A 17,487-nucleotide genomic window follows, 5' to 3' on the forward strand; every position below is an offset into this window, starting at 1 on the left:
TTTTGCTCCTCTGTGCTACAAGCAAAACGGCAACGAGATCACAATAATTTTTTGGATTGGCAGTGTAGTAGCATGAGTAGTTCGTTAAAATATTGTTTTATACTATTTATGAAAAAACTAACGTGTGTCTTGGGTTTGAACAAACTAGGAAAATAACATTTTGAACGTTTAAGCTTTCCGAATTTGTATTTAAGTATCTATGAAAAGATCAGTTTGGGGTGGAATGTTCTTCTTTAGGATTGGCTGAATTTGGAATCAAAAGTTTAAACCTCTCTTCAACATCATGCATTTAAATTTGTAACAGTAGAAGTTCATCAGTTAAAGGTTATTTTCCTCCACCTAATTTTCTTGGTCCAGATTCTTGAATCTGCAAAAGGACTTTGCTAGTGAAGACCAGGTTCTAGGAATCCAGGTCCTAGATTTTCGATACCAAAAGGTGGACAGAAAAGTAGAAATAAAATCTTCAGCAACTGTTCACACCTGTCTTGACTGTAAGCTTCTTGTGGGCAGGGATCATAGCTACCAAGTCTATGGGATTGAACTCTCCCTGTCTCTTAGTTCAGTGCTTTGCACGCAATAAATCCTCGATGGATACCATTAAGTGATTAATGAAGTAATGACAGAAAAGCTCTTTATGGATTCAAATAAGGATACAAACCACAGAGCAAATACAGGGACCGTGGGCAAGTAACCTTATCTCTCTTGACCGAAGTCTTCTCATCTATAAAATGGGGAAAAATAGATTTGTGAGGCCATCGCAAACAGGAGCTGTGTCCAGTCTGATAATTTTCTATCTATCTCGGGGTTAGCATAGAGTAAGCACTTAATAAATTGCATTAAAAAAAGAGAGAAGCTTGGAAATTCCCCTGTCAGAGGAAGGTGACAAATGTCAGTAAGAGATGATGACATCCAAAGTCACCCGATGGTGAGCCCCTTGTAACTCTGTCATTAGGCTGAACAGTTTCCTCCCCTCCTTTTCCCCCTGGCCCCATGCCAGTTTGGTAGAAAAGATGTACTCTGAAAGATTAATAAATGAACAATAGACTGAAAATGTATCTTAAAATATTGTGCTAAGCAGAGCGGAAGATTAAGCAAGGTTACATGTTCTTATCCCCAAATGCATTCCAGATCCCAAGCGAAAAAATGCTTTTCATACTTGAGCAGTGGAAGTCGAGGAATTTATCAATTCAGGCATAGTTCCAAAGTATTCAAGAGTTTTTTTTGTCAACCGCTTTTCTTCTTGAAATTGGCATATTCCTTACAAGTGCCCTCTAGCCATTATGGCCTTAGCATTTGGAATTCAACACACGTGGCAAGCCACACTGGCATTTTGCGTAGCCACTAACAGAGGATGGCAAAGATTGGGCGTGTGATGATGTGGATGGGGTGTCGGGCTGCGGCAAGGGTCGGCCGGGGCACTAGCCACTTCTGGGGAAGATTGGGACGATAATGTTAAGCTCTCCCGGTTTCCCAGGGTGGGAATAGGTTAGAAGAGATATAGCAGCACAGTAAAGTCTTGGGAGCTATCTAGTGCACTGTAGGTGCCTCAAGAGTGTCTTAGCTCCCCAGTGGTATTTACTGAGCACTTAACATGTGCAGAGCACTGTACTAAGTGCTTGGTAGAGTACAATACAACAGTTGGTAGACATATTCCGTGCCCACAACGAGCTGACAGACTACGGTCAGAAACTCTTGACTATTGACTTTCTGGCACTCCATTAGTTCTCTCCTTCTTTACCGGTCCACTCTTCTCCCACTCCACCCCAGCTCACACTCTTCAGTCCTCTCAACCTCAGTCACTCATCTTGCCTCATTCTCATCTTTCTCACCTCTGACACCTCGCTTATTCCCATCCCCTTGCCCGCTCCCCATCAGAGACGGAGTTGGCATTGATAAAGGTGACAGTGAATTTGCAATTTGCAAGATGTCAAAGTAATAGAGGATTCTTTGTTTCCCACTCACCCTGGTTCTGCAAGATAAGATGATCTTGTTTGCCACCGGAGATCTTGAGACGTTTTTTGTGAATATCTTTTTTCCCTATAGGCTTATCATTTTGGAGCAGGTTACATTTTCTTCATGGTTCTCTGTGGCCCCGCACACCTGTTAGGAATTTTTTTTTTCCCTATGATACAAAATTGGTCATTGGCCAGTATGTTTACAGAGAGAGGTGTATCAGTGGATAATGGTATTGTAACCCTTTTCAGGTTTCTCCTGCGTCCTTCTGCCACTTGAAGCTTGCTTTCTTTCTTCCTTTTTGAACAGTAAGAGCACATCTCTCCATGGTAACATCTAATTATCATGGTTTGCATGAGAATGAAGCCACCAACCCATCCCAAATGTAAATTATCCTGAGTGTGGAATGCAGCTGCTCACCCTCCCCTCCTTCCTGCACTCCCCCACCCCCCCACCCCCAGCCTTTGTATAACTATTTTACTTTCTGCTTTGAAGTGTTCACAGGCGCTTGTACAAAAGTCCATTTTCAGTGCATGGTGCATTATCCTTTTGCCTCTGTTTTCAGTTTTGACTCACCACAACAATCTCATTTTCTCAGCCTTGTTTCTTTGTGAAGTACTGTCAGGGATTCCTTTATTGTTGAAAATGGAGGCAAAACCGGAGAAAGGAATCCCTTAGAGGATCATTAAGATGAATACTAGGTGGACCCCTAATTGTGCCCAATTGAACGTGGACGCTTTCCACCTGGGTTCTTCAGATAGATGGTTTGAATCTGCATGTTGTTTTGATGTGTACTTTCTAAGTCAACAACAGCTCTGCATGTAACTCACATTGCTAGACCCTTTTTCTTTGACCTTGATTTTCTACAATCTGGTCATCTGAAGAAATGAGAATCCTCTTAAGGCTTTGATTTTGTGAGAAGAAAATAAAATTGGAGTGCAGTAGTAAATTGCTGAAGTAATTTCAACCAAAATGAAATGTATGAATGGAGCATTTTCGGTTCCCATACCAACTGAAGCTATACTGGGTTTTGTATATATGGGTATACATGGGTATATAAAATAATGATGCTCTAACGAGAAGTCAAAATGACATATTCCGTGAATCGAGAGTCCAGCTTTTCCCTATGCCATCTGCCTTAATTCACACAACCAGATAGACCAGTGTCAGAGGCATCACATGGCACATGGAATTGCCCTGAGAGAGCATGAGTTCTAATCCGCTGGGAATATGAAAATGTGTGTCTGTGTGTGTGTGTGTGTATGTGTAAATTATTCTGTCTAGACTGTTATGTAGACAGATTGTACTAAATGCAAATAGTTAAATATACTTCATACTACAAAACATATTTAGATTATCTGAAGACTTCAGTTAATTTTTATTAGTGTTTCCCCGTTCCTTTGTTGCAACAGACATCTGTCAGCGTGGAAATGGGAAATGTCGAACAGCATAGAAATAGCTCCGGTGGAATGACAGTTCAGTTGAGTGGGACCTTACGGGGCAAAATTAGTGGGTCTGTTCTCCATCCTCCTTAGACTGTGAGCTGCATGTGGGACAGGAACTGCCTGATCTGATAATACTGTATTTACCCCAACACTTAGACTACTTGGCACATACCAAGCATTTAACAAATAGCATATTATTATTATGGGTATTATTATTATCATCATTATCAGAAAAAGGATCAGATCTTGGTTAGAGGTGGAAGTATATGAACTTTAGCCCTGCTGTTTGTTTCTTCGTGCAGTCAGGAATATGTGAGCTATAAAAGAGAAAGCAAACTGTGGGACATGGAGGACTAGTAATAAGGGTGGTATTTATTAAGCACTAGCTATATGACAGTCTCTGGGATAGACTTAAGATAATCAGTTCAGATGTAGTCTCTGTCCCAGATGAGATAAGAGCAGGCATCTTATCTCCATTTTGTCGATGAGGAAAGTGGGGCACAGAGGGGTTGAAACTTGCCCTAGGTCATCCAGCAGTCCAGTGGCAGAGCTGAGGTTAGAAACAGGGGCTTCCAGACTCTTCTAAGTGACACTGCCTATGATCCCACCTGTTCTTACCAGAGCATACCTTGGGTTGCCAAGTCCTTATTTGGTTTCTCTGTGTCCTTTTCAAAGATGCTTTTCAGCTCTTCTCCTGTCCCAGTTACTTGGAATCTGTTATCTTTCTTTTGTCTGTGTAGAACGGCATCATTTGAGCATAAGGTCCCTTTTCCAGGAATTAAGAATTTGATTTTATATTGAATTTGAGGGGAGGATCCCCAAGTTTCTCATAGCAGAAACCATAGGCTCTTGCTTTCACTTTCCACCTTAGTGGCTGAGTGACTTTACAATTTTGCCAAAGGGAATCTGTGATCTCTTTGAAAGAAGGCCAATTGGGCACAGCCCTATTTATTCCCAAGTAGCAAGTAGGACTTTAGGGGTCAGATAATAAGCACAGGGCTACTGGGTTTTGAGAGTATTAAGATAATATTGAAGGGAACACTCTTAAAATGTTTTAAAAGGAAATGCTTGAATCTCAGTTTTATGGTTTGTGAAAATCACACTTGTAGAAAGGGGTTGTGTCTTATCTGGGGAGTCCATTTTTCTGCTTGTCTGTCCCCTGTCCAGTACAAATATGGCACTGAAAGCCTGTCTTTAAGTTAATTTTATTTGCCCAGCCTCCTGCTGAGTTCCATGCCTGGGATGTGTTGCTCATATTCACATGGATCCAGAAAGGGAGCGTCGTAGGGGTTCTGTAGTAACTGGAGGGATTAGAAGTGCCCCTGAAGAAACTCTCCAGGTTAAGACCAACGGCCTATTTTTGCAAAGGGGCATGTAAAGTATCCTTATTTACACTCTGTGCCTGTGTTTCAATGTCTGGGACATTCTGGTGCCTCCAGAGGCCACCCTAAGGGCAGTTTGCACCAAAAATTAGTGATTTATGTCCAGAAGATCATTATGCTAGGACCAACCAGATTGCTTTGATTCGTTTGTGACCATGTATTGTTGATCATGTTTTGTAAATGCATCATTCTTTTTGATTGTCAGGTTGTATAACAAATACCTACTTAAGTGTATACTGTTTACCAAGTAGTTTGGTGCTTTGTTTTTTTATATGTCATTTTCTTATCTTCCTATTTCTGTTAATAGTATTTGAGAATCTGCTTAAGTGCTGATGTGATTCCAATTGGGTAAATGCTTTCTTGAGCTTTTTTTTGTTTTTTCTTTTCTGTTGCAGCTTCTTTTCTAAGTTCACTGTGTCTCTACAGTCTCCTCTGAGCAGAACACAAACCTGCATTCTTTCTGGGTCTCTGAGGTACTTTTACTTGCTATCTCTTCTGCTTAAAGATTTCCTCAGGGTAGCGAAAACTGGCAAAGTCTCTGTCTCATGGAGGTTATCTCTCTTGGGGTTGGAGCTTGGTTAACAATGACCAGACAATTAAGAATATTATCATTGTTGGGCTAGGCGAGTGGTATTCAGCCTCCAGGAATGGCAACAGGATGCTTGAGACTGATGGTTGCCTTCCTTGATATCCATCCTCATGGCTGTCCCCAGCCTACCGAACTTTTCCTTTTAGTATTGCAATATGGGCTTATCCATGAATAGATCCAAACCTTGAGCCTACTGGCATGTTCTGTCTGCAAGACTCATAACGTGTCCTTTTGTGTGTTAACCAATAGTGGATCATCTACTTGATCAGAGGCTTTCTGCAACCCTGGACAGTATTTCCGTGTCTCTTATAACACAGCACATAAGTGAAATAGATGATATTTTCCTCATTCAATAATAATGAAAGTAATAATAGTGTTACACAGCATGGCTTAGTGGGATGGAGCACTGGCTTGGAGTCAGAAGGACCTGGGTTCTAATTCCAGCTTTGCCACTTGTCGTCTGTGTGACTCTGGGCAAATCACTTCACTTCTCTGTGCCTCAGTTACCTCATCTGTAAAATGGGGGTTAAGGTTGAGCCCCATGCTGGACAGGGACTGTGTCCCAACTGACAAACCTATATCTACTCAGTGCTTAGTACAGTCCTTGGCACAGAGTAAGTGCTTAACAAATACCTAATTATTATTATTATTATTATTAAGCACTATGCTAAACACTGAGGTAGATGCAAGATAGATTGAACACAGTCCCTGTTGTTCAAAGTACTCACAGTCTAAGTAGGAAGGAGCATTTACTGTTATATTGTACTCTCCCAAGCACTTAGTACAGTGCTTTGCACACAGTAAGTGCTCAATAAATATGACTGAATGAATGAACAGATATTGAATCCCCATTTTATAGATGAGGAAACCGAAGCAGGCATAAGTGAAATAACTGGCCCAAAGTCAAATAGTAAGCAAGTGGTAGAGCCAGGATTAGAACCATTGAGCCGGTTATTGGACAGGGATTGTCTCTCTCTGTTGCCAAATTGTACATTCCAAGCGTTTGGTACAGTGTTCTGCACATAGTAAGCGTACAATAAATACTATTGAATAAATGAATGAATGAACCAGGCCCTCTCTCTTTTCATTAGGCCAGGCTATCTCTCTCTACTTTTCATACTATTGGAGACTGAAATGGTTTTGTCTATTTCTCAAAGCCAAATGGCATCCTTTCTCTTTTTTTTTTTAAAAAAAAAAAGCCTTTGCCCTTCCCCCTTGACACCACAGGGTAGAAGATTCCAGCTGTTTTACATCCCTTTTGCATTGCAATTTGGAAAATTCATACCCTTGAGATTGTGTTGAATTAGCAATCTGAAATAATTGACGGTGATTCTTTAATGTTATTTAGGTTTCTCAATAAAACAGAACTTGTGTTTCTGTTAATGAGTTGTGAAATTCCACAGCCCTCAACATTGTTCCATCATTCCATGCAAGGAAATGTGTTTTCATTTTTTTACCTCTAGAGGAAACTTTCCTGTCAGATGCATTTGAGTGTCTCTGTATAGTTCGTGGTTGTGTTGAATCAAATGAACCAGCAGAGTCTAATGGAACCTGACTGTTTGGGTTTGACCCATCGTAAGACATTAGGAATGGAAAGTAATACCAATATATGCTTTGAATTATCCAAGTGGGTCAGGGTGACTATTGTTTAGCTGGCAGGGTCTCTCTGAAAGCTACTAACCCACGGGCAGCTTTACTTGGGAGAAGGTGCGAGGAGACAGAACAGTTTGCTAATGATTTTACTTGGTCTCTAGGCAAGCTGATGCGGAGCCCCAGAGAGCAAGTCCAGAAGAAGAACGATATTGGCTCGATCAAAATGTGCTAGGTCACTGGAAGTCTTGTGGAGCAGCTCACCCCAGAGAACCTGTGGCCTCACCCCGAGAGAGTCGGGGAAGGGCTGGGACGCTGCCTAATGATTATAGGTTCTCCAAAGAGAGTGAGAGGGAAGAAGAGCAGACTGGCCAAACACTCCCCCAAGCACTTCCTGAAGCCCCAGCCAAGGGCCAAGGTCTTTGTCCGCCCCAACAGGCCAGAGGTGAGGTCTCCCATCCTACAGATCCGACGGCTTTGAACAGGAGACGAGGTCCCGTGCCTCAGAGACCTCCTCCCCCCAAGCTTGACGGGAATAAATACAGGCGCCCGGACGTTTCCACGCCCAGCTCCGGCACCTCTCCGGAATCTCTGTGGGTAGCTCCCGGCAAGACCTTTCTGCCTCATTCCCCTGGCCCAGGTGATGCTGCTACTTTCATCGAAGTAGCCAGCCCTCCGCCACAGGAACCGCGCCAAGCCACGACTACTGAGAATGGTTTCCAGCACTTAGATGAGGAGAAGTTGTGTCTTAAGCCCGAACCCGTGTTGTCTTCAAAGTTCCAGCATCGCCACCACCTCCAGAAAGCGGCAATGGAAATGTCTAGGTCTCCATCACCCCAGTTTGCCCCACAGAAACTCACCGATAAGCCTCCTGTATTACTCCAGGATGAAAACCCGACCAGGTATGTTATGGTATTTCAGAGGTAAGATGGATTCTATTTAAGTTGTGATGTAAATCACGGGTCAGAGAGCCTGATTTCATATGGTTTTCAAAAGGCCCGTATTAAAGAGATGATCTTAGCACATATTCACAGCTCTAAGGTTGACACTGGCTTCGTTTTTTGAAGAATTAATCATTTAGTTTTTTTAAGATAAATTTGGCACACTTCATCATAAAACTAAGTAGTTATTTACTAAGGCAGATTGAAGCAGGTACTTGGGAAATCATTGGGAGTAATAGTAGAAGTAATTGGCATTTATTAGGTGCCCACTCAAAAGATTTCTCCTGCCTCCTCTTAAAATCCACCCCCTCTGCCTGCACCTCCAACCCCATCCTGTGGCACCTTATTGAAACACTTGTCCTTCCCCTTCTTTCCCCTGACTTAAAGTGAGTCTTTAACCACTCACTTTCCAGTAGCTCCTTCCCCACTGCTTTCAAACATGCTCCCGTAACCCCATCTGAAAAATAAACCCTCCCTTGACCCCAGCACTCGTTTTCACCCCATTTCCTTTCTACCATTCCTTTCCAAACTCTTTGAATGAGTTGTTTACACCACCTGCCTCTACTTCCTCTCCTCTAATTGTCTCTTTGACCCCCTCCTCCCTAATCCAGTATCCGCCCCATCACTCCATGGAACCAGTCCTCTTTATCACCGGTGACCTCCTTCTTGCCAGATCACATGGCCTCTACTCCGTCCTGATCCTCGACCTGCCTTTGACGCTGTGGACCACCCCCTTCTCCTAAAAGCACTGTCTAACCTTGGCTTCACTGATGCTGTCCTCTCCTGGTTCTCCACCTGTCTGGTGGCTCCTTCTCAATCTCTTTCACTGGCGACTCCTCTGCTTCCCACCCTGTCATAGTAGGAGAACCTCAAGGCTCACTTCTCGTTCTCTTTCTACTCTCCATTTACCAGCTGGTATTTGTTAAGTGCTTACTGTGTGCCAAGCACTGTACTAAGCCTGGAAATAGATGCAAGATAATCAGGCCAGACACAGTCCCTGTCCCATATGAGGCTCACCAACTAAGTAAGGAGGAAGAAAAGTTATTTGAGTCCCCATTTTAAGGATGAGGAAACTGAGGCAGAGAAGGTAAGTGACTTCCCCAAGTTGAAACAACAGGCAAGTGGCAGAGCTGGGATTAGAACCCAGGTTCTCTAATTCCCAGGCCTGTGCTCTTTCCTCTTGGCCACACTGCTGCTTCTGGCCACCTGGTCAAAAAAGAGGGCTTATTTTTATGCCTATGGCTTTTCAATTGCTTATTCTTCAATTTGCACTGGCAAGCAGTCTTGCAGAAGCATTGGCTGCACATCTCTCCCCATTCCCCATCTGTTTCCCATTTCCAGATCCCATATCCTGATCCCCCTTTGCTTTTCTTCAGCTAAACAATCCTTGGGACTGTGCTAAGCTGGACCACAGCTAGCTGGATATCTCCAAGGCAGCAGAAATCCAGTTTTAATTTCTGTATAGAAAGCCAGGATTGTTTAGATCTTCATTTACAAGATTTGGAGCTCAACTTCTAAGCTCTATGTTTGGACATTTCTCATTAGGGAGTGTTAATGGTGGTGTAGGTTAAGCTCCCCAACACCCTTCTATCCAAATCTGTGTCAAAGCACTTTAAATTAGGTAATAGGTACAGGATTGTTTGATTGCTATCTTGTACGCCTGCTGTTAGTTAGATTTTTATAGAAATTAAAATATACATAGAGAGGTATCTCTCCCATTCGAGAACCTCAGTAATTGAAGTTAGGATCTGGCATTGCACTCTTCCACTATTCGTTCTCCACGTATCTGTCTTTGACACACTTCCTGGTTGCTGTAAGCAGACTTAGCAGAGTTCTAGCGGGCTCTAGTGTTGAGTGACTCCTGATGACAAGTAGGTGAGAGCCGTGTGATTAGAGCTGTTTTGATGTGTCAGTGGTAAGGGCTAGACTTCAGGCAGAGGACAGAACTACCTTGAAGCACTTGATCGGTCCTGACAGGCGGCTCTATGCAGACTTGAGGCCAAAGCAAGAACGGGGATTTGATGTCTGTTCCCTTCCTTCCTCAGAATTAGGAGTTGATGGGCATTTTGCTGTTAGAGACGTCAGAATCGGGCTTGTTTTTCCTCAGTTGCACCAGTCAGAGAAAAGTGAACTTTAAAAAAAAAAATTGACACCTTGAGTATTTTCAGAAAAAAATTGATTTATATTAATGGAAAACAGAGAGGTGATATTATCAAAGACAAGAAACCTTATTTATGATTAATGAGTGTCCTTTTAATGCTCTTGTACAGAGGGATACTTCTTTTTTTCTCCCCCATTTTTAACTGAAGAAAATACTAGCCCAAAGTTGGGTGAGAATGGTGTGAACACAGTGTGGTAGTTTTCAATAAGGAATTCATCAGATATCCTGCTTGGGATAGACTCTCTGTAGCACCTCTAAAATTCATTTAAATATGCAATGCAGTCAGAGGGTTCTCCACAAAAATGTGGGGGAGTAAAGGGATAGGGGTAAGGAAAATATGCATACAGAACTGGAGAAAAAAAATCCTGAACAATTAAACTTTCTTTTCCGTACCTCACCCGGCAATGTAAAAAAAAATCGTGTGCCTTAGTCAGTAGTTAAATTTTAAAACGAGATATTTAAGTTACAGTAAAATGTCATATGCCAGAATTTCCAAACCACAATGTTGAGGCAGTACATTTTCTTCTCTTTGACTTTAAAACCAACCCCAAGTGTTGGATTTTTTAAGCCTTGTTAAATGAGAGTAAGCAGACTCTCATTTATGTATAATTTAGATTTTCTCAAATTATTTAAAACTCTCATCTTGATTGAGTACAAATTAATTGTTGTGTACTGAATGAGCAGTTTGTGAGGGGTTTGGGGCTGCAGGCTGGCGCAGGCTACCCCTCTGAATATGTATCTCTCCTCTTTCATTTCTTTATTTCCTCTCTTCATCTGTCTCTTTTCCCCCATGATTTCTCCCCTCTCTCCCTTATCTCTCTTCTCACTCTTTCGTCTCCTTGCTCTCCTCTCTCTATCCTTGTTTCTTTTTTTCTCTCTTCCTCCTCTTTTTGTCCTGTCTCCTCTCTCTCTTCTCTCCTGTGAAAAATTCAGGAACCCTTTTAGTCGTCTTTTACCAGAAAGCTAGAAATTTAAAAATAAAAACATCTTGCAGAAATGTGTGGCATTTGAAAGCCACCCAAATGGTTTGTTACTTGAGAGCTGGGTACATTAGAGCAGGAACCACATTCATTTTACAGAGGCTACGGTGTGTTTCCTGGTCACATCCATATCATCTGAAAAAATCTCTGCTTGGGAGAGTAGCCCGGGATCCCTTTCTCCCTGAATGTGTTGAAGAAGTAGGATCCACAGGTTGTGTCTTTAACTGGCCCCCTTTTCCCTTCCAGAATTGAAAGAGTGATGGAGAACAACACCACCGTGAAAATGGTCCCCATTAAGATCGTCCATTCGGAAAGCCACGCCGAAAAGGAAAGCCGACAGAGCTTGGTGAGCCCCCTGGAGCTTCCCGCCCTGCCCTGTGGCTTGGAGAAAGACCAGATCAAGACGCTCAGCACTTCTGAGCAATCCTACTCCCGCTTCTGCGCGTACACCAGGCAGGGAGCGGAACCAGAGGCGCCCAGTAAAACCAGACTCGCTGACTCACAGCCAGCCGAAGCCTTGGCACCCAACATGAAAGACGGTGAGGCCTCCACGCCAACTGTCAGCTACGTGAAGGCCAAGGAGAAGACCTTTGAAGACCTGAAGTCAGAGGAGCTGGCCAGGGAGATTGTGGGCAAAGATAAATCTCTAGCAGACATTTTGGATCCCAATGCGAAAATCAAAACCACGATGGACCTGATGGAAGGGATCTTCCCTAAAGACGAACACCTCCTGGAAGAAGCTCAGCAGCGCCGGAAGATGCTGCCAAAAGTCCCTTCTCCCAGGATTACAGAAGAAAAGTGAGTAGAAGTTGAGATTTACTTCCCGGGACCTTTTGGCTTACCGGGTGGTAATCGTCTTTCTCCAGTGGTAGTAGGAGTTTGAAGGCTTTTCCTTAAGGATTTCTCTTAGGCAGAGAAAAATCCCTTCAAGCAATTAATCAATAGCATTTATTGAACATCTTCTAATGATAACCATCATGGTGGTATGTTAAGCACTTGGTCTTTGAAAAGCACTGTGCTAAGCAGTAGGGTAGATGCAGTACAATCAGATCAGACCTGGTCCCCATCCACATGGGACTCGTGATCTAAGGGTGAAGGAGAATCCCTTTATTATTATTTCATTGTCATTCTATTTGTTAAGCACTTACTGTATGTCGAGCACCGTTCTAAGATGTAAGATAATCGGGTTGGACATGATCCCTGTCCCTCATGGGGCTCACAGTCTAAATAAGAGGGAGAACATGGATTGAATCCCCATTTTGCATATGGAGAAACTGAGACACAGAGAAGTTAAGTGACTTACCCAAGGTTACACAGCAGGCACATGAGAGAACCAGGATTGAACCCCAGATATCCTGATTCCCAATCCTAGGCGCTTTCCAACTTCTGTGTGGAGGTACTCTCTGGGCAATACAATAGAGTCAAGAGACCCAATCCCAGCCCTTCCCATGATGGCTTCTTCCTTCCTATCTCATGGTTTCTTCCTGGGCTGACATTCACCAAGGCCATCGTGGCACCCTTATTAGCCCCAGATAAAAGAAGCTGGGGGTGAGGAACTACTGTCATTAGAACAGATGACCCTGGATGGGTCCTGGCACATGGGGAGGGTACACAGTAGAAAGTCAGATATCCTGACTCTCAACGGGCACTTCTGTTTCAGTGCTTTGTTGCTTTAGTCTAAGTAATGCTTCTCTCATTTCTCTTAAGTCAAATGAAGGCTTAAAGCGCCCTTGGGCCTGTTTTTTCAGATGATTTATTTTAGTTCTTGAAGGCGGTAGGTTTTAGCCACATCCCTTCCCCATCAGTTCTTGGGACAACCTTGGGGTGCCTTGTGTAAGATCCTTGTTAAGCCTATTGTAGAATAATAATAACAAAAATAATAATAATAATAATAATATCATTATGGTACTTATTAAGCACTTACTTTGTGCCAAACACTGTTCTAAGCGCTGAGGTAGATATAAGTTAATCAGGTTGGACCCAGTCCCTGTCCCACCTGGGACTAACACTCTTAATCCCCATTTTACAGATGAGGTAACTGAGGCTCAAAGAAGTTAAGTGATTTGCCCAAGGTCATACAGTGGACAAGTGGCAGAGTCGGGATTAGAACGCAGGTCCTCCTGACTTCTGGGCCCATGCTCTATCCACTAGGCCACGCCGCTTCTCTCATCAGCAATGAAGCTGACAAGGTTTATTTTATTCCATTCCCTTTCCATGAATGGCTGCCAGATCTTCTGACATTCACCCGGGGCCTCAGCAGAAGGGAGGATTCAATTCAAATTAATCGTATGGATGTAGGGGAGAGGGACAAAGACCAGTACAGAAAGAAGGGAGGGAGGGGACAGTGAGTGAGTCAGGGCTGGGGAGACAGTGCACATTCTGGGATCTCTTGGTCCGATCAATAGCTCCCAAATAATTTAAATAATGAAGTCAGGTGTCCCAGAGAACAAAAGGAGACCAGAGAGAAAAAGGGTGACAAAAGAAGGAAGATGTTTTTGCATTTTTCTGGCATGGCCTGGAAGAATGTGGTCTCTCTTCTCCCAAATGCTGACCCACCCCGTAGCGTGAGAAGCCTGAATGGTTAGGGATGGGATGTAGGATCCGTTTTATCCCCATTTTAGAAATGGGGAAACCGAGACCCAGAAGGGTTAGTGACTTAGCCAGGGTCCCACAGCAGGCCAGGGGCAGAGCTAGGATTTGAACCCAGGTCTCCTGAGTCCCAATCCCATACTCTTTCCATTAGACACAGGTCAATAGAACAGACCACTCCCTGGATACCAGCTGCAGAATAATCAGTCTTGGAGTTTGAAGTACCAAACCTGCTAGATTTGATTGTAATTTGAAGTGAAGTTGATGTTTGAGCTTGTGAGGCTTACTGGAAGGGGCACAGGTCTGGGAGTCAGGGGGCCTGGGTTCTGATCCCAGCTCTATCAGCTGGGTGACCTCGGGTAAGTCATTTAAGTTCTCTGTGTCTCAGTTTCTTCATCTGCAAAATGGGCATTCAATACCTCATACTTAGACTGTGAGCCCCATGTGGGCCAGGGGCTGAGTCTGGCCTGATTATATTGTATATCTTGTACCTACACCAGGGCTCAGTACAGTGGTTGGCATGTAGTAAATGCCTAACAAAATTCACATTACTATTAGCATTATTACCTACATATTTTGCGTGTTTCTTTTTAGTTGACAGAGCCCTTCTTCCTGAGACATTTCTTTCTCCTAATTTGCCCCGAAGCTGGAGTGTTTTCGTTAAAGCCAACATTTACTCGTCAAAACCCAACAGAGGGTATTTGAATGGGGGAGCTCAGAGACACACATGGCCGGGATGTCAGCTAATTGAAGTTTTAACTTTTTAAACCAGGAAAGAAGAGCAGAACATACCATCTGCCATCTCCCTGACGACCAGTTCTACCTACTACAGCACATCTGCCCCCAAGGCTGAACTGCTGATTAAAATGAAGGATATGCAGGAGCAGCAGCAGCAGCAGCAGCAGCAAATTGAAGAGGATTCTGAGGATGAGCTAGACCATGACCTATCAGAGAAGAAGGTAATAGAGTTAGAGATTTTAAAAAGAGCCAAGTAAATGAATTTTGTAATTCCGCCTTCCATCGTTTTTTGTGTTATTTTTAATCCTGCCCTTAAACTTAGGGGTGTAGCATGGCATCAGACATTGTTGAATTGTTTCTGAAAATGTCAGCCTGTCTCTGATCCTCATGCACATGTGGTGTTCAGGCGGACCAGTACTTACAAGGTTCTTGTAATCTCAGCCACCAAGTCTTGAAGTACATAGGGCCAGGGTATCAGCAGTAGACAGAAAAGACCGAAAGATACAATACTTGTTTTTTTATATGTCTGATAGTCTTGTATCTAATCAAGTATTATCTTCCCCAGCACTTGGAAGTACTTGACACGTTAAGCTCTTAACTAATATGATGATTATTATTATTATTATTACTCCAAATTTAGAAAGTAAGCCCCGACTGGAAAGGAGTCGTTTCTATTTCCTGTTTCCTAAACTCTTAGTTCAATGCATTGCACATGGGGGTGGTAATAATAATAATAGTATTAAACACTTGTAATGTGCCAAGCAGTGTGCTTAGCATTGGAGTAGATGCAAGATAATCAAGTCAGACTCAGTTCCTCTTCCAAATGGAGCTCATAGTCTTAGGGAGAGGGAGAATGGGTATTTCATCCAATTTTACAGATGAGAACCCTGAGACACAGAGAACTTTAAGTGACTTGCCCAAGGTCACACAGCAGTGGGTGCTCAGTTAAGTACTAGACTTTATCCTTCTTCCCCAACTGAAAAATAGCCAATCTTCCAGTGACTTGCAAGACTATTTGACCAGTGGCCATAGCACCTATGGGAAATGGGTGCTAATATTTTATGATATGGGTTTTGCAGCAAGAGAACCTGAAAATCAAAGGTAATCACAGGAGAAACTGCAAGTTGTGGGGCAAAGTTAGGGTAAGGTTTGCCCTCCCACTCCCTACCCAGCTTCCTCCTGACCATCCCTCAAGGGTGGGTGACAGTTTGCATTTCTGGAAATGGTCTTCTATTCAAGGGCCTTCTGCCTGACATTGCCACTTTTTGGTGACCAGGCCCTTATGCCCACAGAGGTCCAGAAAGCACTTCTATGATTGGGTAGTCAGAAGGTGGTTTAGGAAGGATACAGAACTGTAGTGTCCGAAAGGGAGGAATATCTTTGGTACGCTGATTTCTGCCCATGTAAGAACTCGCTGAAATGTGAAGCCCTGAACGAAGACTTCTTGGGCTGAGAAAATAATATTTCCCTCAGTGGTATTTTTTGAGCACTAACTCTGTGCAGAGCACTGTATTAAATGTTTGGCAGAGTACAAATAGTTCCTGCAGTGTCTTTGTTTCTTTTCCTGTTCCTGGGCAGAATTCCATTGTTTGCTGCTTTTGTTTTCTTTATTTTCATTGAGGAGAGTCACATTATTTTCAGGTTTCCCCCAAATTTGTTGAAATAATGTATGAGACACTGTGGCCCTGTGGAAAGCCGAGGAGTCAGAGAACCTGGATCGTAGTCCTGACTCTGCCTCCTGCCTGCAAGGTGACCTAGGGCAAGTCATAACTTCTCTGTACCTCAGTTCCTCTATTAAATGTATAGAAAAGTATCTTCTTCCTGATTAATGTTTCCTCTTCTAAATAACCTGTTATTAGATACTTTTCTAGCCCCGTGGCAGTCCCAGAGACTGTATTTGACCCAATTATCTCGCTTCTATCTCGCTTCAGTACTTCAGGGCTTGGGACATATAAGTGCTTAACAAATACCATGATTATTAGAATGATTATTGTTGTTACTACAATATTATCATTATTAACATGTGCTAGGTGGTTGAATGTTGGTTCCACCAGATTGTTAACTCCTTGAGGGCAGGGGTTGTGTCTACCAACTTAGTATACTCTCTCAAGTGCTTAACACATTGCTCTGCACTCCGTAAGCCCAGTGCTCAATAAATACTGTATAGTGATTTGATGGGTTGCTAGTTGGCCAGCCCACATAGAATGAGGCAATTTGTGCTCCTCCCAAGGACTCGAACTTAATGGCACTGTGTCTTTTACAGACAGTACACCCAAAGCTTTCTCACAGGTACCGCTCACCCACTTCTGTCTGGCACTTCTCCATTTAGTCTTCCATCTGCTTCACCAAGCGTGAAAGTTCATGAAGTTTTCACTTTCTATCTTGTCATAGAATAAATACCTATCCCAGTAAATTGGGTCATAAGATTGCCTTGGGACTTCCTAACATACCCCTGAAGAATGGCTATTTTTCATGGGTCTTTGATTTCTGGTCCTATAAAAACCATTTGGAGGGTTTTGTTGGTGTCAGAAATTCCCTAGGAGTCCCCAGTTCAAAAATTCTCCTCAGTTTGAATTGGGTGATTTTAGAAATGGTGGTGATCCTGGAAGCCCCATTCTCTGTTGGGGAGATAGGTGGTCGGCCTGCTTTCAACTGAGAGTGTGGCAACTGTCCTCTCCTGCCCTGACTCCCTAACACCTCCCATATTCCTAGCCCACCTTGAAATGTACAGAATTGTTGCATTAAACTACTTCTCCAAAGGGGGAGACGGACAGACGAGAACAATGGCAATAAATAGAGTCAAGGGGAAGAACATCTCGTAAAAACCGATGGCAACTAAATAGAATCGAGGCGATGTACAATTCATTAACAAAATAAATAGGGTAACGAAAATATATACAGTTGAGCGGACGAGTACAGTGCTGTGGGGATGGGAAGGGAGAGGTGGAGGAGCAGAGGGAAAAGGGGAAAATGAGGCTTTAGCTGCGGAGAGGTAAAGGGGGGATGGCAGAGGGAGTAGAGGGGGAAGAGGAGCTCAGTCTGGGAACGCCTCTTGGAGGAGGTGATTTTTAAGTAAGGTTTTGAAGAGGGAAAGAGAATCAGTTTGGCGGAGGTGAGGA

General features: G+C 43.2%; 1 protein-coding gene across 5 annotated transcripts in view; it reads left to right on the forward strand.

Annotated features, from left to right (window-relative positions):
- The window catches only part of SHROOM2 (shroom family member 2), a 41,105-nt gene that overhangs the window by 18,568 nt on the left and 5,050 nt on the right, over nt 1-17,487 (forward strand). For 4 of the 5 annotated variants that reach the window (XM_039914156.1, XM_039914155.1, XM_039914158.1 and 1 more), the window contains exons 3-6: nt 5,176-5,253; nt 7,124-7,861; nt 11,288-11,839; nt 14,403-14,589. In XM_039914156.1, coding sequence (XP_039770090.1) covers nt 5,176-5,253; nt 7,124-7,861; nt 11,288-11,839; nt 14,403-14,589 — 1,555 coding nt within the window. The remainder of the gene's footprint in view (nt 1-5,175; nt 5,254-7,123; nt 7,862-11,287; nt 11,840-14,402; nt 14,590-17,487) is intronic. The other variant, XM_039914157.1, reaches the window with a different exon arrangement.

This window comes from Ornithorhynchus anatinus, chromosome 15 (assembly GCF_004115215.2).
Source record: "Ornithorhynchus anatinus isolate Pmale09 chromosome 15, mOrnAna1.pri.v4, whole genome shotgun sequence".
NCBI lineage: Eukaryota > Metazoa > Chordata > Mammalia > Monotremata > Ornithorhynchidae > Ornithorhynchus > Ornithorhynchus anatinus.